Source organism: Brienomyrus brachyistius, chromosome 20 (genome assembly GCF_023856365.1).
Source record: "Brienomyrus brachyistius isolate T26 chromosome 20, BBRACH_0.4, whole genome shotgun sequence".
Classification (NCBI taxonomy): Eukaryota; Metazoa; Chordata; class Actinopteri; order Osteoglossiformes; family Mormyridae; genus Brienomyrus; species Brienomyrus brachyistius.
The window spans coordinates 7,469,769-7,492,671 of record NC_064552.1 but is presented as its reverse complement, the minus strand read 5'-3'; the positions used below and the strand labels follow the sequence as shown (position 1 = coordinate 7,492,671).

The window sequence follows — 22,903 nt, the reverse complement described above, 5'->3', positions numbered from 1 at the left end:
CATTCTAATGAAACTGAGGGGGCAGTCCAGCCACGAGCCTCCTGATGCCTCTGTCACTGTGCCACAAAATAATTGGGAATGACACTTATTCTATCACACGCTATTATCACAGCTGATGGTTCAGAGTTAACATGAGGCTCTGAAGGCTAATCAAATAAAAGTCCTATTTGTACATAAAGGAAAATGTTTCGTTTTCATGCGATTCGTCATTTTTACTGTTGCAGGAATCTGCAGGAATTGCAGTGATTGCCTTAAGGAGTTGGATTAGCTTCAGTTCTGTATTCTGTTTGATGCTGAGTATGACAGGTAGGTGTTTGTGTTGACATAACATCTCCAGAGACCATTTTATTATCATCTGGATCATTATCATCATTTTATTCACCTTTTTTGCTTGAGAAACTCAAAATCTAGTTTCCCATATACAGTACATATCCACTTTTATAATTTATTATTTCAGATAACTAGAAGCAGGTTCTGTAGGTTACCTGTTACTTGTGGCTTGGTATAAGTGTTGCTGTATTAATCTAAGCCCTAAGAAGACAAAAAACAAATATATGTCATAATTTCTTTGGCATTATACTATTTTGTTTTCAAATTAATGGCATAATTATGGCAGCCTCATTGTATGTATTATCAAAATCGATATATAAGAACACATTCATAATACATTATAATGCATGTTTATTTTGCGTTATGAATGCTTCATAAAGCGCTCATTTACAAAGCATCCTGAATTCTTATACCCACCATTATAATGAATTATGAAGGTACCAATAGTGCATTATAGATAAGAGTTTCAATGGCGCTTATGAAGTACTAAATAAATAAGCATAAGAGTGCAGCTGGCAGGCTGTTGATATGTCAACTGGATGCGTGTAGATTCCTATAAACATGTCATTCATAGAAAGTGGTATTTTTTCAATCCAAGATCTTAATCTTCATTTAATTCAGTGTTCAATGTTAATAATACAACATTTCTTTGCTGAAAGAAACAATTAATATAGACAGCCAATGTGCTGCGACTATAATGATTGTTGATTATGGTTACTTAGTAACCCAGTACTAGTATACTGCTATGATAGCCTGGGACAGACAATTTTAAAACATGGATTTATTTTCATCCATTCTTTCCATCTACATAGGCCGACTTATCCAGTACCAGGAAGATACAAGTTTACAGCTGAATTTATTTACTTAACAATGTATGCAATGTAAAGACATGTTTATGACATACAGGTGTCAAGAAGTTGTATCTAAACTAGGGGCTTAAATAAGCATAAACTGCAACAAAAAAGTTTTCAAGTATATTGCATGCGATCATCACACAAACAAATCAGCCTATAACAGTTTTTATACTTAGAACACTCAATAAAAAACAGAATAAATAAAATACAAAAACAGCTCATATAAACAAGCTTTGTGTTCAGCACTGCTGACCGGAAAATTAGAAGAACAATTCGGTAAACTATTTACCAAGTTAGACATTAAATAACATCAACAACAACATCAACAACAAGCACGATATTCACACAAATGCATTCAAGGTTTTTGAAAGAGGTGGATGGTTCAATGTTCATTTGATGTTTTCAATATGAACTTGCAGTCAAAGGTTCACATTTGTTCAGAACGACATTAAGAAGATCATAAACATCATACTTAAATCTAAAAAATGGAACAAAGCTGCATTTTACTCCCTAGTCGTTACCTTTATTTCAGGAGCTATTTGCAAAGTGCAGTACAAAAAAATGATATTACTCCTTTACATAAGGTCCCTCAAAATGTAAAACATAAAAAAACAACGAAGATGACATCACCAGACAGCTTAAGGTAAAACTGCTGATTCTCATTGCTTAGAAAAAATTAAATAAAATTTTAAAAAATGTTTCCTGAAGGCATCAATGTGTAACAAATCCAGTCACCCACAGAAACTCCTCCATCGTCAAAAGGTCTCTCCTGATTTCTGAATGAGTTGCAACCACAACTTATTTTTCTGGTCATCTGGTCTTGGCTTTGGGAGTCAGTGCAGCCTTTTGTCCCGCAGCCTGTTAAATATTATTTTTATTATGCTCAGTACAGAAACATATATAACGAAAACACATTTAGGCAACACTTTACTATTCACTACTGCGTTACTTCTGCCCCCTCAAGTAAAGTGCTACTTACATAAGTACCATGTCTAATTTCAGATTGTTTCAGATTAAGCTATCAAATTAGCACTTACTTGATGGTGTTTCTGGGGAGTTGTGGATCCTGCAGGTTTTACTGGGGGTACTGGTGGCTTTCTGACCTGTAAATATACAATCACAGTTGTTACTTGCCATTTTACATACCTATGAAAACAAATCTAGGAATTAAAATGACTCACCGGATTTACATTTAACGGTGGCAACGGTCTTGCTGGGGGTGGTGGCTTAACCTGTGGCTAAGATGAAAAGATTTTATTTATGACGTGCAACAACATATCTGTTTATTTTATTATCTTCATAGTATTATTTCCTTACTATCATCATTAAGGAATAATTAGTAATAAATATCCAAAACTGATACACTTTTAATATAGTCATATAAACTACAGGTATTTATGTATTTACTTGCGAACATGTTACATTGTTTGGGGAAGCTTGAGATGGGGATGTTAGGGTTTATTGGCTAAAAAATGAAATTGGAATAAATAAATCGGCTAAAAACATTAACAATACTATAGAGCAAATGCCCCACAACCCTTTGTGTGATATGTCATGGAAGGTCAACAGGTATAGAGTAACTGACATTGTGTACTTATAGTGGTAGTAAATTTAGTGCTGGGACCACTTATCAATTTATCGATAATTATCAATAGACATGGGAATCTGATAAATAATTGTTATCATTTTTGATAAGTCAAGGCCGTTATATACAGCAACTTCAGTCCTGGTATGGCCGAATAGACAACCCTGCATTGTGACTGCCAGTGGGACTGAGTGTTATTGTGTACTGACTACAAAATGTTTACTCAAGTGTGAAAGTATTTCGACAATTCTGGGCATCTGAAAAAATCAACTTCCCTTTTAGGCAGTACAACCAAAATAATGGATCATATGAAAACAGCGCCCTTCTGTTCCTGAGAGCAAAGCTAGAACTGTCAGTGTCATGGACAAGAATAGCTGCCATCTTATGTAGACACACCCAGCGTCGAAGCTGTAGTGGGTGGTTTCCCTATTAACATGTTCAAGAGAGATTTACTCAATAAAAATGTTCCTCAAGCTATCAGCCACCATCTGTGTAGAAGGTGTTGAAATTACTGAGTGAAAGACATATGACAGGAAAACAAGATGTGTGATATGTGGAGTCAATGCCAAGAAGTATATTTGTTCCCTGCCACCACATAACATCTGGTGTGGATTTCAAAACCCGCCTCTTGGCATAGGAAATTTCCATGGATTTAACGTTTTTCTTTTTTTTTTTTTGTTTTAGTTATCATTCCAGCCATAAGTAAACTAGCACTGCAGACTAGGTAGAGGTCTTCATTAATACATTTTTCATTAGTTGTAAAAGAAAATGCACCACGTACAGACCCTATTAACACAGGTAATGTCATAAAAAAAGTGAATCCAATGTGATATACAGACGCTCCTCTACTTACGAACTTTCAACTTACGAACTTTCAGACATACGAACGAAGAGGACTGTAAATTCAAATTGTGTTCCTTGGGCTCCCATTTCCTGTCCGCAACATTTTTTTTTCGGCGCGCCAATTCTACCTGGTACGCCTTCTGCCCGTTACTCCCGCCGCGCAGCAGCGTAGCGTGCGTACTCCCAGCATCCTAGTTCTTTGTACTTACGTATACCCTTAAAATGATGTTGAATGGCGACTTACAAACATTTCAAGTTACGAATGGCAGTTTGGAACGTATCTCATTCATAAGTAGAGGAGCTTCTGTACTGTCACTCAAATGATATGTTGCTATAATAGTCTGGGTACATAAAAGCCGTACTGATAATAAACATTCCACAACCGTATATTATGCTAGAATTTCAGTAAAACAAACCGTTTTACCTTTGGGGGTGAGTGGCTAGAGACAACAGTGACAACCAATGGAGTGCAGGCTTGAGTGACTGAGGATTCCATAAAGATTGGCTGACTGATTTGGTGAATCCTGTCCCTAGAACTGCCATTCACAATGCCTTTGTGAAATAGTGGGTTTGTCAGACTTGAGGCACTGGCCACTTTTCTGCAAAACATTTATGGGGGAAAAAAAGAAATTCAATTGACAGTTTTGAACTTTAAATTTAAGACCTGAAAAACAACACAAACACAAATTACCGAATACAACAATTTTATGATCTACCCAATCAAGTAACCGACCCATAAAAGGGACATTATGAAAAGCTGCTTACTTTGTAGTGGTGAATTCCGCTTTATTTGTCTTTTTGTACCACATAAATCCTCCAATAACAAGCATAAGAGGTATAAGAATTCCCAGAGTTGCAGACACCCCAATAGCCACGGCGCTCACTGCGAAAGACAGCGGCAGAGAGGTCATGTGCCAACCCATGTAACCAGACTTTCTTTTAGCCTTTTAAACTACCTTTAATTACCTGTGTATTTAAGCACAGCAGAACAGTACATAATAAGCATTAAACAATATTGTCAAATTCTTTTATTACATATATAGCCAAATGATAGTAGAATCGTGATGCCTCGGTTATTAGTAGCAAACGCAAGGAGCCATGCATTGTGAAGGCTGACCTTGAGTGAGCTCAGAAAACTTGACGTTACAGTGGGGCGGAGCCCAGCCAGGGTCGCAGTGACACTGTCCTTCATGATTACACACCTAACAGACAGACAATGCAGTAAGTATAGAAAACAACAAACAAGCACGAATCAGGTCATTATGAAGAAGAACTTATTTTAGTGCAAAGCTCACCCCATGGTCACTGCATTTTGCTGAACAGTTTTTGTTTCCGTACACTTTAATGTCTTGACACGCATTATCATAGCAGACCTATAGACAGATTAGGAACAGATAAACTTTGTACTTTACTGTTCAACACATGAAACTAAACCTACCTGGCATGGTAGCAATAGCATCCTAGAATAAGTGTCAACAAAAAGAAGTAGCTTCGTACCTTGTCCTCTCCACATTTTGTACCTGTGGGTACCATACCGATATCACTTGATTCAGTTTCCGGTAAAGCGACATGGCAAGGTATCCCATTCAAATTCAAGTTCAACTTTTTCTGAGTTATAGGATTATTTCTGCTAGTGCAAAAGATTGTGCCGCACTTCACATCCCTGGAAAAACAGTGGTTAGTGTAAGTATCCACATTGAAGCAGCTCTTTAAACTTCACTATTCTGAATAGAAAAACATTAGATGATCCAGATCACAAACTTAATCTGCAATTGAAAAGCACTTAAACTAGTGAAAGGAAGACAAACTTGCACTGTAAGATATATTAATTTGTGTTACATTAATACACATGCACACTTACTGTTTTGCACAGCCGAGGTAGCGATCTTTAGTGTTTTTGCAATATGCATAATATGAACCAGCTGTATTTTCTTCAAAGCACAGATCGCTGCCAACTTGTGCATCTGACGGATTACAGCAACGTTATTAAAACAATGTCATGTAAACAAATATCTTTATAAAACAATCTACAAGTCTAACAAATAAAATATTCAAAAATTTGACATATATACTGTATGCATATACATCTATCCATTTTCTGCAACCACTTGTCCTATTCGGGGCCATGGGGATGCAAAACCTATGAGCACAGGGCATGGAACAACATAGGATGGGGTGCCGACACATCACAGGGCAGGGAACAACACTGGATGGGGTGGCGACACATCACAGGGCAGGGAACAACACTGGATGGGGTGCCGACACATCACAGGGCAGGGAACAACATAGGATGGGGTGCCGACACATCACAGGGCAGGGAACAACACTGGATGGGGTGCCGACACATCACAGGGCAGGGAACAACATAGGATGGGGTGCCGACACATCACAGGGCAGGGAACAACACTGGATGGGGTGCCGACACATCACAGGGCAGGGAACAACATAGGATGGGGTGCCGACACATCACAGGGCAGGGAACAACACTGGATGGGGTGGCGACACATCACAGGGCAGGGAACAACATAGGATGGGGTGGCGACACATCACAGGGCAGGGAACAACATAGGATGGGGTGCCGACACATCACAGGGCAGGGAACAACACTGGATGGGGTGGCGACACATCACAGGGCAGGGAACAACATAGGATGGGGTGCCGACACATCACAGGGCAGGGAACAACACTGGATGGGGTGCCGACACATCACAGGGCAGGGAACAACATAGGATGGGGTGCCGACACATCACAGGGCAGGGAACAACACTGGATGGGGTGCCGACACATCACAGGGCAGGGAACAACATAGGATGGGGTGCCGACACATCACAGGGCAGGGAACAACACTGGATGGGGTGGCGACACATCACAGGGCAGGGAACAACATAGGATGGGGTGGCGACACATCACAGGGCAGGGAACAACATAGGATGGGGTGGCGACACATCACAGGGCAGGGAACAACATAGGATGGGGTGGCGACACATCACAGGGCAGGGAACAACATAGGATGGGGTGCAGACACATCACAGGGCAGGGAACAACATAGGATGGGGTGCCGACACATCACAGGGCAGGGAACAACATAGTATGGGGTGCCGACACATCACAGGGCAGGGAACAACATAGGATGGGGTGCCGACACATCACAGGGCAGGGAACAACATAGGATGGGGTACCGACCCATCACAGGGCAGGGAACAACACTGGATGGGGTGCCGACACATCACAGGGCAGGGAACAACATAGGATGGGGTGCAGACACATCACAGGGCAGGGAACAACATAGGATGGGGTGCCGACACATCACAGGGCAGGGAACAACACTGGATGGGGTGGCGACACATCACAGGGCAGGGAACAACACTGGATGGGGTGCCGACACATCACAGGGCACACACACCTTTCACTCACGCACCATTTATAGCTGCAGACAATTTGGTAACTTCAATTAACCTTTGGCATGTTTTTGGACTGTGAAGGGAGAACCTGGAGAAAATCTCACACACGGAACCCTGGTCCCAGAGCTGTGACGCAACAGTGCTAACGACTGTGCAATCAGTTAAAAGCGGTTAAGAGTCTTGCTCAAGGGTTCAATGGTGACACCCCTCTGTTGACTTCCTGATTTGAACCGGGTCATGGGTGTCCTGATTTTGCCAAGTTCCACGTGTTCCTGGGTCAACAAGCATTTTTCTTCTTTAACTGATCACAGTCTTCATTGTATGACATTACCACATGTTGTGTTTTCTGATTAACCACCATGCCACCCCACATTTGTAAATCGCCCATTTTATTTTGTATCCCTTTTGTTACATAGGAACATGCTTAGCTGCAGAGGTTGTCAGAAGCCAGGTGAGGGTGTGTCTATTTCATGATAATAATGGTGGCAATAATAATAATGATAATAAAAATAATAATGACAAAAAGGCTTGAACTGGCGACCTTCCAATCACGGGCACAGAGGCTGTGGTGATGTCATATGACTGTGACTGTGATTGGTTAAAGAAGTGAAATGCAAGCCCCTCCCTTATTGACCCAGGCGCACTTTGAACTTTGAAACAGGATGTCCAGCTATCCACCTTCTGATCAGAGGCACTGTATCCTAACCTGCTGAGTCACAAAATGCCCTACGTGCAAAAAGAAAGCAAGTCATTTCTGTAGGTACCTGAACCCCACAATCTTTTGCAGTGCTGAAGGAGTGTTGGACATTGACCATTGTAGCAGTACCCTTGGTTGAAGTTGCAAGGAAGCCCATTCATCTTAAATACATTCTTTGGACATTCTGCAGATGTGCCCGTGCAATATTCCTCCAAGTCACACTCATTTGCAGATTTTCTGCACAGGCTTCCGGAATGCTTGAGCTTTTAAAAAAGGAAGGAAGATATTGTGTTTCCTGTAGTTAAAGCCTGCCACGGTATTTAGTTCACAGCTGAATGCAGTGCTCTGAATACATTTTGCAAAACTTGAAAAAAGGAGACAAAGAGGGCTACCTGGCAATTCTCACAGCACCCTCCAAATGCACACTGAGATCCTTTAGTCAGTCGGCATGTGGTGGCGTTACAACAGGCATCATTGCAATCCTGTAATGTCCACATGCAGAAGTCAGGGGCAGTGAAACATGTCGCGTCTTTAAGCTGATTCGAAGTGTCATATCAGGACAGTCTCACCTCTGGGGTGCCACAGTCGCATTCCTCTCCAGGTTCCAGGTAACCATTGCCGCAAATCACGGAGCCTGGGTTATTCGACAGACACGGGGGGTTATACTGCTGAAGGAACTGACTCAGCTGAGTTTTACTACAGCTGCTGAATGTCTCTGGGAAGACGGATCTAAAAATGATAATGCAAGAAGCGAATTAGAGGAAACCTACAATCACAAGATTTAAAAAGTAAAATAAATAAGCACCGAAGGCTGTATAAGCAAATAATTACTGTAACTAACTAAATAGCAGTAATTGACAAGTAAATAAATAAATACAAGCTTATTAGGTTAAATACAGAACAATACACAGTACAATATGTTGTTGAACACTGCAAGAGATGTTTACGCTCACAACACAGACAGGAAGCGTAGCTGCGTGGATGCTGCTATCGCTTGGTCGCAGTAGAACGCATCGTACAGCATATCACTAGCCAAGTATATGTTGTCATCACACCATCATAAAATAAAAGTCAAACCATCTTAAAGCAAGAAGCATTTGTGTGTGTGTGTGTATATATAGTCATCCACTGTTGTTTAGGGAAGCAGACATCTTACCCAACACGATCTGCCATAATGCAGTTTTTATTGCCTGTTGATGTGCCACAGTAACAATTAGAAGTGTCATGTGACAAACCCAAGTTGTGACCCATCTCATGCGCGACTGTCGAAGCTACACCAATAGAATTGACATGATGATCCTTGAGGGAAACAAAAGGATTGTTAGGCAACTCTATTGATTACTATTATTTGAATTAAAAAAAACAAAAAAACACACATTATACTCTAAATCGAAAATCAACAGCTTCTGGATGCACGACTTTACTCTCGTGTCTGTTTTAATGGAGGAACATTTTTATGTGGGATCACTTCTTAATGCATTTCATAAATTCCATATATCCATCCATTTCCTGAAACTGCTTATCCCAGTCAGGATCATGGGGCGGGGGGGGGGGGGGGGGGGGGGGCATGGTCCAAAGCCTATTCTGGAGGCTACGGGCACAACCCAAGATGGGGCGCTAACCCATCGCAGGACAGCATTTCATACAGAGAGAGAGAGAGAGAGAGAGAGAGAGAGAGAGAGATACAGAGATAGATAGATAGATAGATAGATAGATAGATAGATAGATAGATAGATAGATAGATAGATAGATAGATAGATAGATAGATAGATAGATAAACATAAACATAAACATAACTAAAGCCAAATACCTGATTCACTGCCCCAGAGCCGGATTCACACATTGCAAATTTGTTTGCCAAACCCACAGTGTCTCCGTCAAAATCAATACCACTGAGAGAAGAAGAGGAAGAATCAGCCAGATAATGAAAGAACATCCCGGCGTGCACTTCTGATGGGCTGCTGGTGCAGTTGCAACTGATCTAGTAAAACTGACCTCTTGTTAGCCAGAAGACATGGCCACATTCAACATTTTCATTGTTCTGACTAATGTATTTAATGTGTCATTTTAAACAATCTTAAAGAACTTTTATTTGCATTAATTAGGAACAAGAAACGATGTCAGAACAGGTATTTTTAAATACAACTAATATAAATAACTAAAAATAACTATTTTTCTTTAATGCTCGAAGCATATATATCATATAAATAGGTACTCACGTGACAAGTTGTGCATTGTCATGTTTTCTCTTATTGATAAGACTGTTCTGCCTCCACTGGAGAAAATTTGTCAAGGTTGTGTCAGGATTAGTGCTGACATAAATCTTGTCCATGTGAGACCAAACCTCCAGACCTACTAACACTACATGAATGTTTACAGGGCGATACAGCTGAAACGACATACATCGGGGGGGGGGGCCGTTAAACCCTTACTACACAATGCTTGCACCATTCAAAACTGAATATGTTAAGAACACACATCCAAACACAGATGACAAATTATAAGTCTGGATGTTACCTTGTCGACATGATTTACTACTTCCAGCATTCTTGCTTTTACTTTCTCCATCTTCCCATCACATTTTCTATACTGAAACAAAAAACAACAAACATCTATAAAGAGAAAAAAAAAAAACTTCCACACAGATATCACAGTATACGAAATCCATCATTGGTTCGTAAATTTTCAAAACAATCCTATGTTTTTCAAAAAAAAGTACAAACCTCTGCATTGTCAGCTACCAAAAACATCTCGACGAATCGTTCTCCATTGAAAAGTGAGTTGCTTTTCTAAAAAGAAAGAATTTTTTAAAACATGTAAAGCACATGTATAGTACTGAAAGAAAATATTTCAAAATATGTTTTTCTTTCGACACTAGTTTAATGATGGTTACTAGGGTGACGATATACAGGGTAACTTTTTGAGAAATACTGTTTGGGTCTTTTCCAATTAATATTGGGCAACAAATTTCTGTTTGAAAAACTGTGACTGGCAGTGGGCAACTTTTTGTGATGATCCAGATCCAAATGAGTGGCCCTTTGTCTCACCCGGTTCCTAAGCAACATTGCCGAAAAAGTTGCCCTGTCTATCATCACCTTTAGTCACTGCTGGCATCCAAACTCAGCAAGTTTCACCAGCGAGACCACCACAGGGTCCTTGACCGGCACTGATCTGTACATGTCAAAGAAATCAGTAACAGTACCCAAACACTGGGCCTAAACACCCCGGAGACTCTGGGGCCATGGTCATAGTAAGTATTGTTGTAGTGACCACATGAGGATCTCTTTCTTCTCTGATGCTCCTCTTTGTAAATGGCATGGTCGCCCTCTGTGAAGTTGGCCAAAGGTTCGATGAAGTATACTGTCTGCTTAGCCCTCACGAAACCCCTGCAGTGCGAGGACACGAGACTTAGGGTAGGATGCCACACTTTTAACTCCTGTATCACAGGCATACAGGGGCCGGATTCAGGGACATCAGCTAACTCTTGTGACATAGAAATAATGATCTCTCATTAGTCTGGCAGATTTCTTACATCAAGAGCAAAAAAAACACTAATTATTTAGATGAAGCTAATTTAATACAGATATCAAGTAGAAACAGATACTCCTAACTGAAGAATGGATGGATTGTTTATTGCGGATAGACATAATATCCATACCTCATAATTTGGTAATACCGGGACTTCAGGAGCCCCACAGAGTATTATTTTTAAACAATGTTACTTAGTATGACAAATTTCTGTAATATTTAAACAAGTAATATGTTAATCATGTCTGTAGCAAGGTTTTCACAATTTGCGGGTTTTTGTGAAGGCTTTTATAATGAACAACTGGTTCCATTTGAAAACTGCATAAAACGCAAATATTTAGCAATTTTTAATCTCACTTGTGGCTACTACCATAGAGCAATATATAACGGATAATTAAAATACACACCTCATTCCAGAGCACAAGCCCACGCTAACTGCAGAATCTTTCATATCTTGAATGTCCCCATGATAATAACAGTGATCCTACAACAAGATGCAGACAATTTCTCATTAGTCTGGCAGATTTCTTACATCGAGAGCAAAAAAACACTAATTATTTAGATGAAGCTAATATAATACAGATATCCAGTAGAAACAGATACTCCTAACTGAAGAATGGATGGATTGTTTATTGACATAATATCCATACCTCATAATTTGGTAATACTGTGACTTCAGTTCCATTATCCAAATAGTATGTTTCTGTATAATCCTTTCCTAACAGAAACCTAAAAGTTTAAAATGGTTGATAATTATTTGAGTAATTCAGGTTAAGGTTACTGTAAAAAAAAACACGTAATTAACGAACACCTTACCATCAAATTATAAGACAGAGTTATAATAAATGTATTTGTTGATTAAAAATGAGAATGAATAAAACCACACTTTTCTGTATAACAGATAGCTATATATTATTTAAATACCCATTCTTTTCACAAGACCCGTAAAATAAATATCTAATTATTTAAAAAAAATCTTACCTGTTCTTCTCTAGGTTGACTATATAGTCTTCTCCCTCAATAGACAACGCATACCGCAGCTTGTCTGGATATTCCTGCATAAGAAGTGGTCAAATAGCTCCAGATTGCTGAGTCTTTTTAGTTTAACTCGTCTACGTTTAAGGCAAAAAAACACGGCCGTCCTAAGTAGTTAAATCGGTATACACACAAAATGTAGATATACGTAACATATATATTTTAAAAGTAATAAAATATTTTCAATGGGTCGATATAAGTACGAAAAATAACATAAACAAACACAAACATATTGTGGTCCATCAAAAGACCCTCTAGGGTTAGAACCACGCAACAGGAAACGCCCCAATACTCATTTTCCCATCACATTTGTGTGAATACGGCTCTTGGGTTTAGATTGGGTTTAGTCGTATTCAACGGTGGCTAAGTAATAAAAAAAGAAGTTACAAAAATCCACACTTTACGGATGCGTAATGTTGCATAAGAATAAGGTAATCCAGCCTCCCAGTATCTGAATTAAAACCACGCACCTTTTCCGAGGACAATGTTCGTTTGGCACGAACGGCGAGTTTCTGCGGTCTGACAACAGTGTAGCCATTCACATGAGAAAGCGTGCCTTCACTTCTGACGAATGAACCTGGAAATATCTTAAGGCATTAACTATATATATCCACTAACGCGGATATATCCATTCAGTTTAATACATCCCAAAGTAGGTACAAATTGAAATACATTCATGAATATTATTTTTCCACTCAAAAATACGGGGCACTTCCAATACACTACGTACAAATTTGCTTACCTATAGATGCGATCGCTAAAAAAAGAGTAATATCGAAGGAGAAGAAGCGCATTGTCACATCAGGTAGCGGCTCTCAGCGCCGTCTGGCCATCAGTACTGGAGCGCAGCGGGCTTGCAACGTCTTCATGATTAACATGGGAACAGCGATCTAACCGTCCAGGAAGTTACAGGCCATGACTCACTTCAGGAAGTCGCTCTGCTTCTAGTAAATTTTATTCCCACCCCCCCCCAAGTCAGCTTCAACTACTCAGAAACATTTCTGTTAACTATAGTGTCTGAAGAGGCCACACAAGGACACGAGACAGTTTGTTATGGGGGGTGCAACTTAGTAATTTAAATGATGGAAACGGTCTTATTTTTCAGGGGGATACAAAATGTATGTAAATTAAGTATTTGGGGTGGGGGGGGGGGTTATATATTCCCATCCCTCGAGGACCCTATATACCTGGAGTGATTTTTGCTTACAAGGTGGGATGTGGCCAATAACATTGATAAACAAACATTCATAGCTCCACAATTCAAAGACAAAACAAAGCAGGACACCATAAAAGTCAAGGTTCACTTTGAAAATCCCATGAACCTTTTGCATAAATATACAGTGCAAGGTTGTAATTAAACAGTTTTATACTTTAATGACAATTAATACAGAAATTACTCAAGCATCCAGGTCCACACTGGCATTGATATTCTGGGCTGCTTATTTAAGCCAGAGTAGCGCAATAAATTCTTATACCACAATGTCCTTAATCTGAAACAACATGTATGATCCATATTTCAATATCGATAAAAGTCTCTTTTAAATCACAATTCATGCTCAATAGCTAAGCTTGACTTACGAAGTTAACTATAAAAGTAGAGGTTTGGGTAGGACACACAAATATTTTCGAAACACTCAATCAGCAGACTTCATGGAGGTTGCATACTAAGCTAAGCAGCTGCCTTCTGACTTCGCTCAATGGCCATTCGCTCTAAGCGTTCTGTGTAGAATCCATTGAAATCCAGCCTGTGAGATCAAGACATTCAATTAATGACCAGCATTGACATTTAAAAAAAAAAAAAAAAATTATTGGAGGTTAAGGAGTGAATGTGTACCTGTAGATTATGTTGATCATACTGTGCTCACAGTCATTAGTGCTGTATATGCTCAGTTTATCCAACAGGTCCAGCAACAAGCTACTGAAGTTAGAGTCAAACTTGCTAATCGTCGCTTCGAAACCAGAGTCGGACTGTAGAGCATCGACATGCTCTGCCAAGAACTGAAAGGGAAAAAAAATAAATAATTCAGGAAATCTCTTGGGGTGTGCGGTGACTCAAGGAGAAATTTCTGAATAGGGAATCACCTTTGAGGTGAGTCTTTTCTTCTCTGCCTCTTCAGTGCGTTCATTCTTTGTGGGGGGGCCGTCCATCGTGCCATGCTCAAGAGTGAGCCGTTTCATTTCGCTGTCCACCCTCATGCTCTGAGTGAACCGCTGCGTCAACAAAGTCAAAAATCAACACGAAACTCATTCGCATGGCAGACTACAGGCAGCCAACGATTCAGTCCTCTTTCCAGAACTTCCAGTGCATTACGAGAAACAGCAAAATGTAAACTGGATGCATTAAAAGCAAAACGGGCGCAGCACCTGAAGCTGCTCCATGAAGTCCACGCACCTGCATGCAGTTTGTGAACATGACACACACAGACATTAGCTTTGAGAAGATCTTGAGGAGCTCGGGATTGGTCAACATGCAGTCTTTGAGGCAGTTATCCAGAAAGCTGGTATGATGGCACAGGACGTCATCGATGTTTGACGCCTATGGGAAAGAAGATACTATGTGTAACTGTTCTAACTGGAGCCCGCCTGCAGGAGGAATTCATATTGTGTCGTTACAACTTCCAAAAGTATGTCTAAATCAATATTCCTGTCGATTTTTCTATGTGACACAGCTGCCAGTACAGACAATGCAGATGTAAATGAAGTAAACTGCAATAAAATGAGTAAAACATCGAAGCTTGTGTTTACAGATTTTAGGTTGTTTTCCATAACGTGCCACGTTGGCTCCATGACTTCAAACATCATGTAATACTGAATGTTCTGCACAAAGTTCAGCATCCGCTGTCTTAGCGCGAAGGCTGCAGCAAACCTATACAGAAGAAAAATAAAAAAGACCGATATAGGATAAATCTCACAACACACCACTGTTACTGGACAATCTGGTGATAACAACTGTAGGGTTTTCCGAACGCAGATTTATCTGACATCTGTTTATGTAACAACTATTTATGTGTATAGCTACGGCACTTAATAGTCATCCAATGAATAAAGTGCAGGCATTCATTACCGTCCATCATACTTTCTAAATGATACTAAATTGTATTTAGACTCACCACTTGGCTGAGTGAAGAGAATACTGGTTAGCTGCTTTGTTGCTAATCCACACATTGCACAACAGTCTTTCCACATGCTTACAGTAAAACATGTGCCGGAACAACATCTGATATCTGGTCAGGGCCTTCCTGTAATTATGAAAATACATGGCAGCTTTGTGGTACTGGGGTTTTCAATAACCAGTGCTGAAAAACGCAGTTCCTGAGATAGTTAAACATTATTTGTGTGTATATACTGCTTCAATGCCACGCATGCGAAAAATATTGAAAATGAGCTGAAAATGATCTGGAAGTGAATTATGAACTGGTGGATCAGTTCCAGAGATCCACCAAGTGCCACACACTACACACCTGTTGATGATGAGCGACAATGGCCATTTGACAATGTAATCGAACGAAAAGGCCTCCAGGCCACTGAGAGCGACATCCGTCGGGTCGGCGTTGATAATCGCCTTCTCCTGCTTCGTCTCGATGGCCAGGACCCGCAAGAGTTGTGTGATGACGTCATGAGGCATCAAGTCGATCTGTAAAATTCAAGAACAACCACGGTACCAAAATCAGATAAACTCACGTTGTAAGGACACCTATTTGGATAAATTTAGGTCTTGGACAGGGGTTTTTAAATGTGGTGATATATTTAAATTACAATTATATGATAAAATTCTCATATGTTTTCTCCTATATTTGACAATAGATTCCAGTAATATGATCAACCTAATCACAATGAGAATGTCAATGTGCTTCATCATTTCCTCTGTGTGCTTAAATCAGTTAACAACTTTTCTTCTGACAGGAAACTCAGCATTCGCTGGTGAAAAAAAACTGCTCATTCCAGAAATGTCACACTGCAAGCTAACTGGCGCGCCCATGTGGACAGTGTTGGAACTCCTCCTCCCTATTAATTTCCGCTAAGAGTACCAAAGGCAACTAGTGCTATGGAATACCAAGCTTTTTTTTTTTATTATTAAGAAGCATTCCAATAAATTGTTCACCAATCCTGGGGGGAAATAACTGACCAAGCACAAACAAATCGAACACCTTTAGGTCATCTTTAAATGGGTCGGTGTTTGCAGTGCTCATCCTCAGAGCGAGCTCCAGCAAGGCTTCCAGTCTGGGTGGAATGATGTCATCCACTTGTTTTTTCAGCTCCTCCTCAGTCAGGTCCATAAAATGAACAAAAAAGTCTCCCTTGTCCATTAGGAAGTAGTGCTTAATCGATCTACAGAGGAAAGCAGAGCTGCATCTCAAAAGGAGGACCAGTGTTAATGTAAACATGATGTCATTTCCTGTGCCAGTTGAAACCGCAGGACAGCCAATACATAATACCTTTAAGAGTAAATTAACATGAATAATTTTAGTAAACACACAGTAAATGAAACAGGAAATGACTGAAGTGAATAGAACATAAGAGAAAGCTTAAAGAAGCGTAGTATGATAGCCACAAACATAGCATTAAAACAAGATAATGTACTCGAAGACCTCGATCGGTGATGCAATCAACCTCACAAGAGTCCTGTACCTGAGTCTTGTCACCAGCTCCTTCTCTTCCATCAGGAAGTTGAGGAGGACCTTGCTGGCATAATTGTAGGCCTTTTCAATCTGCTCAACGTAGGCTCTTTCTTTCAGAGTGTACAGGACCTCTTTGGCATCCGGGCACGTCACATCTCGACCACACTCCCTCACCACATTCAGATACTTCCCTTTATAGAATTATGGAATAACAGAAAAAGACACAAAGTTTCCATTATTTATTGCTAACGTTAATGTAATATTATTGACAGAACCACCATGACAAACTGAAAAGGTAGATTATTGATCTCTAAATGAAAGATTTATGGATCATTCCATTGTAATTCAACAAATGGCCTTTCCCATTACCATTTCTGATTAAATTTGGCATGCGAATCACACATAGCTTCCAGAGCTCACAAATGTTTACAATAAAACCATTAAAACTGTAACAGCAGGAAAGATCCAGCTCATAAGAAAACTCATAGTTTTTTCTGGTACCTGCGGTGTGTAATTCACAGGCCAAATTCCATCAAAATCAAAAATAGTGACGCTAAAACTTTTTTTGGAAATTTATGAATTAGACTGGAATGATATTATGGAATGATCACACACACACACACACACACACACACACACACACACACACACACACACACACACACACACACACACACACACACAAATTAAAAAAATTAAGGGACCACTCTATATTTTGAAACATCTTCATTTTTAAATCCTGGTTTATTCCTGGCAGCAGGCTGCAGTTAGCAAAAAATGTGTGTATTATCTACAGACGTATAGCCTTAAAATGAGACATGAGTGAAACGAAACAATTGTGCTGTTGTCTCTTAATTTCTTCTATAGTTGTGTGTATATACACACAAGCATACATGTCCACACACACACACACACACACACGTCCAAAAACAAGCACTAACCAGTGCTTAATATTTTGTCGGCCATCTTCTGGAGGAAGGATGGGATTCTGTGCTGCACGATCGTGTACCGCTGATCCCAGTACTTATCGTTATAGTCCTCCTGAATCTTCTCCTTCTGAAGCTCATGCTCCTCCACCATAAATTCACTAGTCAGACAACAAATTAGGCCAAAAGGTTTGTCACCAGCAAATAAGGCGGCCATGCCGTAATACTCCTAAGTACTCAGTCGTGCAATTACGGCCCAAACGTAGGCGTGAACTAATATCGTATCGACATTTAATGACAGCCAAGATCAAAAGATCTGCTGTAAACAAATCGGACTCAATACCTGTATGGGTCTTTAATGATGCCCCTGTAGATCCACTTCTCGAGTATCTCGAAGTAAGGGACGCTAGCTGCTTTCGTGAGGTATAGACACAGCTCTTGGGCTTGATTGTCTCCGGTGTAGTTGAATGTGCGGTCATGGAGGAGGCTTAATGTAGCCCCTCCCATGCAGTCTCCTTTGTCAACAGAGGAGGCTGAGAAGGAACCAAGAACAGACAGCGTCAGCGACCGTTCAGGTCAAGTGCACACGGTGCTCTGCATGCAGACGGCCAGGCTCACCAATCGAGGCGAGGATCTCCATGGTTCTCATGGTTGGCTGAATATAAAACCACATCTTCTGAAGCGAGAGCAATCCCTGCCTGTGCAGGTGCTCTAGCTGCGTTACCAGAATCAGGTACTCCTTCATCAGTGTCCTCATGGCGGCTGTGAGGGCATGATTCACCTGGCCGTACTCGAAAGACGACTTCTCCTCTATAAAGCTGGGTGAGCGAAATCGCAGAATACATAAGAATTTAGAATTTGGTGATCAGTGGTCGTTGTTGGCACACCACAGCGCACAGTGTGCAACAATGAAACGTGTTCTCTGCATTTAACCCATATGCGACATCGTGACATAGCAGGGGGGCAGCTAATTCAGCGAATGGGGAGCAGTGCTTGGGGGCGGTACCTTGCTCAGGGCACCTCACTGGTGCCTTGTTGGTCACGGATTCGAAGCAGCAATCAATTACAAGTGCGCTTCCCCAACCATCAGGCCACCACTGCCCAAATATATTTAAAAAAAAAGCCACAAATATGGACATGCGCTGCTATTTAACTCAAGCAGCAAACTGGATATTTTACAGTCACATGTATTTGGTGAAATTCTTGTGCCACAGTTGAGGGGTATAAGAGTGGTGCATGAGGACATGGGGGGACAGAACAAACCACAATGCAATAGGGGATGAGCTTGTGCAATATAAGAATTCATAGATGCAATAATAAATAAGTAATGCAATACAGAGATGATGTAGTTATACAGGATGCACAAATAACAATATAATATTGTTGAGAAAGTGCAGGTAGTACACAGATTAGTTGACAGTAAGCTAAAGCGAGTTTAAGGGGCCTTCTATGTCCGGTATCCCAAATAATTATTCCAAATTCCTTACCGGGTAATCGTGGAGTAGCTGGCTGCAACTGGCAAGATCCTGTTCACAAGCTCCTTGACCGACATGTCTAAGGTTGGATCGATGATGAAGGAACGGGTCTGTCGACCCAACATGGGCTGTGCTACGACGTCCCTCCCGTCAACTCCTAGCAGAACATATAACAGGTCTTCAACCAGCGCCTGCTCCTGGGCCGGCAGCGGCATGGTACCTGGGAACAAGGATCAGTGAGAGAGGAAGTTCAGAATCCCCAATGACACTGCAGCAAATTTAGTTCATAGGAGTTCCTATATATATATTTTTTTAAGAGAAACTGAACAGAGTAGGAAATACTTACGTAGGAAATACTATAAAAAGAAAGCAAAGCTGAAATGAGGCCTGTACTGAAAGGTCCCAGGCGGCTGCCCCTTTAAGAAAGGAGTTATGAACACCTAAGACACAGGAACACTCACCTACAGCATGAGCTGGATCGACGACTGCAGGCACGCCAGTAAGGAAATCCCCGATAAGTGCAGGTCTTTCATAAACCCAGTTCGGAAATACGGGATTCAGCATGGTGGGGTTCTTCTTATTGTGCCTTTCCCTCAACATCTTTCGGGTGACTTCAGCCGACTATAAAGGAAGACGTTTTGTTTTCAATGGCAATGCGTGAGGTAAAACGAAACCAGTGCAGTGACTGACATCTGACAGCTTGAATGCAGATGCAGTGGTGACATGTCACAATCAAAAGGAGAGTCACAGACACAGTATGATACACGCAAGACTGCAGTGCACCTGCTGGACTGTTGAGCTGGCAGTGACAGTTCCGAGCTTCTTCCGTAGCTCCTCTAGCTCCTGCATGGACATCTTGGTAGAGGTTGACGGTATGGTGAAATTTGTGCTACTGCTGGCTGTAGCGTTGGAGGATGTCTCCGATCTCTCCTTCGCATTTTGCTGCAGGCAATGCAGGGTCTGGGAAAAATATAGGCCATGTAGATATTTCAATAATAGTGATGTCGGAAATGACTTGCGCAATAGCATGTTATTTCCCCAAAAATCCAGCTGTTACCTCTTTATCCTCTGTGAGTTTTGACAATAAGTAAACCAGGGGATCAAGGTTGCGGACGTTCTTCGACTTCATTTCCTCATACTTCCTCAAGAAGTCATCCGGGGATTTAGAAAACTCTGCAATTTTCACCTGTTTAATATAAAAGATCATGGGGTGGGGGTTGTGGTGTGTGTGTGTGTGTGTGTGTGTGTGTGGCGGGGGGGTGTGTCAGTAAGATATGCATCTACATATTTATCATGCATTTCACAATTAAGCACTATTTAGAAATTTTGTCTAAACGCGGAGCAGAATGAAGGCCATACACGGGCTTATGCTCTTACCTTCGCGCTGTGCGCCGACACCGTGGTGGTAACATAAGGAGTCCTGTTTTTCTGCAGTAAGTCGATGTACACTTCTGCTCCATCGCCTCCTCGTACGTGGAGCAAACTGAGCAGCTCGTTGACATCATGATGTATTCGGAACTCACTCATTTTCTTCAAACGGATAAAATAAGATCGGGAGCATTGTTAAGCCGCTGGGTATTCAACAGCTGACAGACTGAAAGGCAAACGGACTCGAAAGACGGGAATCAGCCGTTGCGTCTGGCTACCATCTCAATGGCTGGGTAACTGCAGACAGCTAGCCATGGTCCGCTATAACGCATACAGCGAGCGTTAGAAGACAATCGAGCTGATTTAAACAGCGCATAAAACTACATGTGCTACGTAATATGTGTGCCAACACTTTTAATGCAAACAGATAATTAAATATATTAAAAAGGATATTTCGTGATGACCTAATTAAAAATTGCTAACAAATAATGAGCATTTCTCCTAAACCTAAGCTGCCCAGACATAACCCATTAAGAAAACGTGATAAACGTATATAAAACATAGTAGAGATGCTTACATTTCCAATGGAAAGGCATTAACGTTACCACTGAAGCAGCAAGGCACATCCCACCAACAGCTCTTGAGCGCGAACGCTAAACACAACACGTCGTGCAGCCGCTATCCCATTCCGCCGACAACATGCTGCTCCTTTCAAAGGTTCCGCTTGAATAGTGTTTCTTAGTTGCTTTGGGCAATTTCTCAAATGAAAATGGTACTTCTCATAATAACATATGCAAACCTGCACATCCTTAAGTCAGTCTCTCACAGCAGAATATCATTTCTCATTGGTTTCATTCACGCACAAATTGGTTTTTGTAGGATTAGGTATATCAACTTTGAATTAGCCCCAAAATCAGTTGTATTAGTCACGACGCCAAAATGAACTATATTGTTCTCGTTTGTTTACTTCTACCCTGTAAAACATTTAAACATTTATGCAAGTCGTTACATGCAAAAATGTTAATGCAGTTTCTTCAATTGTAAAGTATAAGGGAAACAGATAAAATATATAGGTTTTATTGTATGATAAAATTAGAAAGTGTTCGTTACCAGCCATACAACAATGCTTCCGATGACATCCCAGCAGATTCTTGTAGAAGAACGTTTTTCCCGCAAGAACGTTTTTCACCCGATCTATTGCGAGGGAGAATATATCAGTAAATGTGATATCGGTAAAAAATGCGACTACACTAGTAGGAGCGACTGGACAACCCATGATATAGAATTGGTCTTCTTCTTTCCAACATAACTACTTAAAACACTGGATTAATTTTTTTGTAACTTTTTATTCAAAGCTTCCAGATATAGAGAAATGATAGTGAATTAAACTGAGCAACAACTGATCAATTTTAATTAATTCTTAAAATACTCTTTTTGAATGAAAGTTTTTTAATGAATTTCTTCATTTTGCTGTTAAATCGAATTATTGTGCTACAGTGTACAAACTGTTTTGAGGAATGCACAAGCATGCGTGCGTGAATTAAGTTAATATTACATTGTGGGGACTAAATGTCCCCCCAAATGTAATAAATGCTTTTTTGTTTAACAACGTGGCGACCATTTTTCAATTTCCCACAAAGATCTGTGACTGCAGCCAAAAAAGTAAAAAAGGTTAGGGCTGTGTCGAGGTTAAAGTCGTCATGATGTGATCAGAGTTTTCCCCATATTAATGAATGGAGAGTCCCTAGAAAGATATAATAACAATCCTGTGTGTATGTGTGTTATTAAACGATATAATAACAATCCTGTGTGTAATCCTGTGTGCATATGCGTGCACATGCATATTTATTTTTCTTATGCTGCCATCTGCTGTTAGAATTTGGCAACTACTTTTTCAAGCGCCAATAAGGAGAGTGTTTTATTCGTAGCAGCTATTCTTAAGTAAGGGTATATTATCGACCAATAATAATTATAATAATAATAATAATAATAATAATAATAATAATAATAGGAATTTTAATGCAAAAATGATCAATGTTTTAGACTGTTAATCAAGTAGAATGTAGAATGAGTAATTTAGATTTGATGAAAATTATAGTTTACAGTTCTTGACACACTCAAAAACCTCAGCTATTATCCCATCTTTGTATAGATTTAAAAACTAGTACTAAAATGTAAAACCCTATAGATAGTGTTTAATTATGCAGACAATGTATGTTTGTAGAATAATTCATATCAGCGT

At 40.3% G+C, this 22,903-nt stretch overlaps 2 protein-coding genes across 3 annotated transcripts; both read right to left on the bottom strand.

Annotated features, from left to right (window-relative positions):
* Positions 1–1,096: 1,096 nt before the first annotated feature.
* adam8b (ADAM metallopeptidase domain 8b) lies at positions 1,097–13,185 on the bottom strand. 2 transcript variants are annotated; one of them, XM_048987561.1, is made up of 23 exons: positions 13,016–13,185; positions 12,744–12,850; positions 12,220–12,293; positions 11,889–11,967; positions 11,646–11,722; positions 10,913–11,096; positions 10,434–10,499; positions 10,228–10,299; positions 9,930–10,099; positions 9,521–9,602; positions 8,867–9,009; positions 8,280–8,439; positions 8,103–8,192; positions 7,778–7,973; positions 5,474–5,576; positions 5,110–5,275; positions 4,908–4,985; positions 4,730–4,814; positions 4,378–4,495; positions 4,037–4,211; positions 2,366–2,422; positions 2,222–2,287; positions 1,097–2,042 (listed from the first exon to the last, which is right to left on the bottom strand). In XM_048987561.1, the coding sequence occupies exons 1-23, from the start codon at positions 13,065–13,067 to the stop codon at positions 1,995–1,997; spliced, it is 2,448 nt and encodes an 815-aa protein (XP_048843518.1). In that variant the 5' UTR covers positions 13,068–13,185; the 3' UTR covers positions 1,097–1,994. The 2 variants fall into 2 exon arrangements, with proteins under 2 accessions (XP_048843518.1, XP_048843519.1); XM_048987562.1 differs by lacking the exon at positions 13,016–13,185 and having other exon boundaries at positions 12,220–12,350.
* A 436-nt stretch (positions 13,186–13,621) lies between these two features.
* Positions 13,622–21,397, bottom strand: tubgcp2 (tubulin, gamma complex associated protein 2). Its single transcript, XM_048987988.1, has 18 exons — positions 21,239–21,397; positions 20,671–20,823; positions 20,351–20,479; positions 20,077–20,253; positions 19,755–19,914; positions 19,306–19,513; positions 18,437–18,636; positions 18,162–18,351; positions 17,834–17,979; positions 16,903–17,083; positions 16,422–16,602; positions 15,735–15,907; positions 15,384–15,512; positions 15,019–15,139; positions 14,666–14,809; positions 14,356–14,484; positions 14,108–14,271; positions 13,622–14,018 (listed from the first exon to the last, which is right to left on the bottom strand). The coding sequence occupies exons 2-18, from the start codon at positions 20,818–20,820 to the stop codon at positions 13,943–13,945; spliced, it is 2,658 nt and encodes an 885-aa protein (XP_048843945.1). The 5' UTR covers positions 20,821–20,823; positions 21,239–21,397; the 3' UTR covers positions 13,622–13,942.
* Between the last annotated feature and the right edge of the window lie 1,506 nt (positions 21,398–22,903).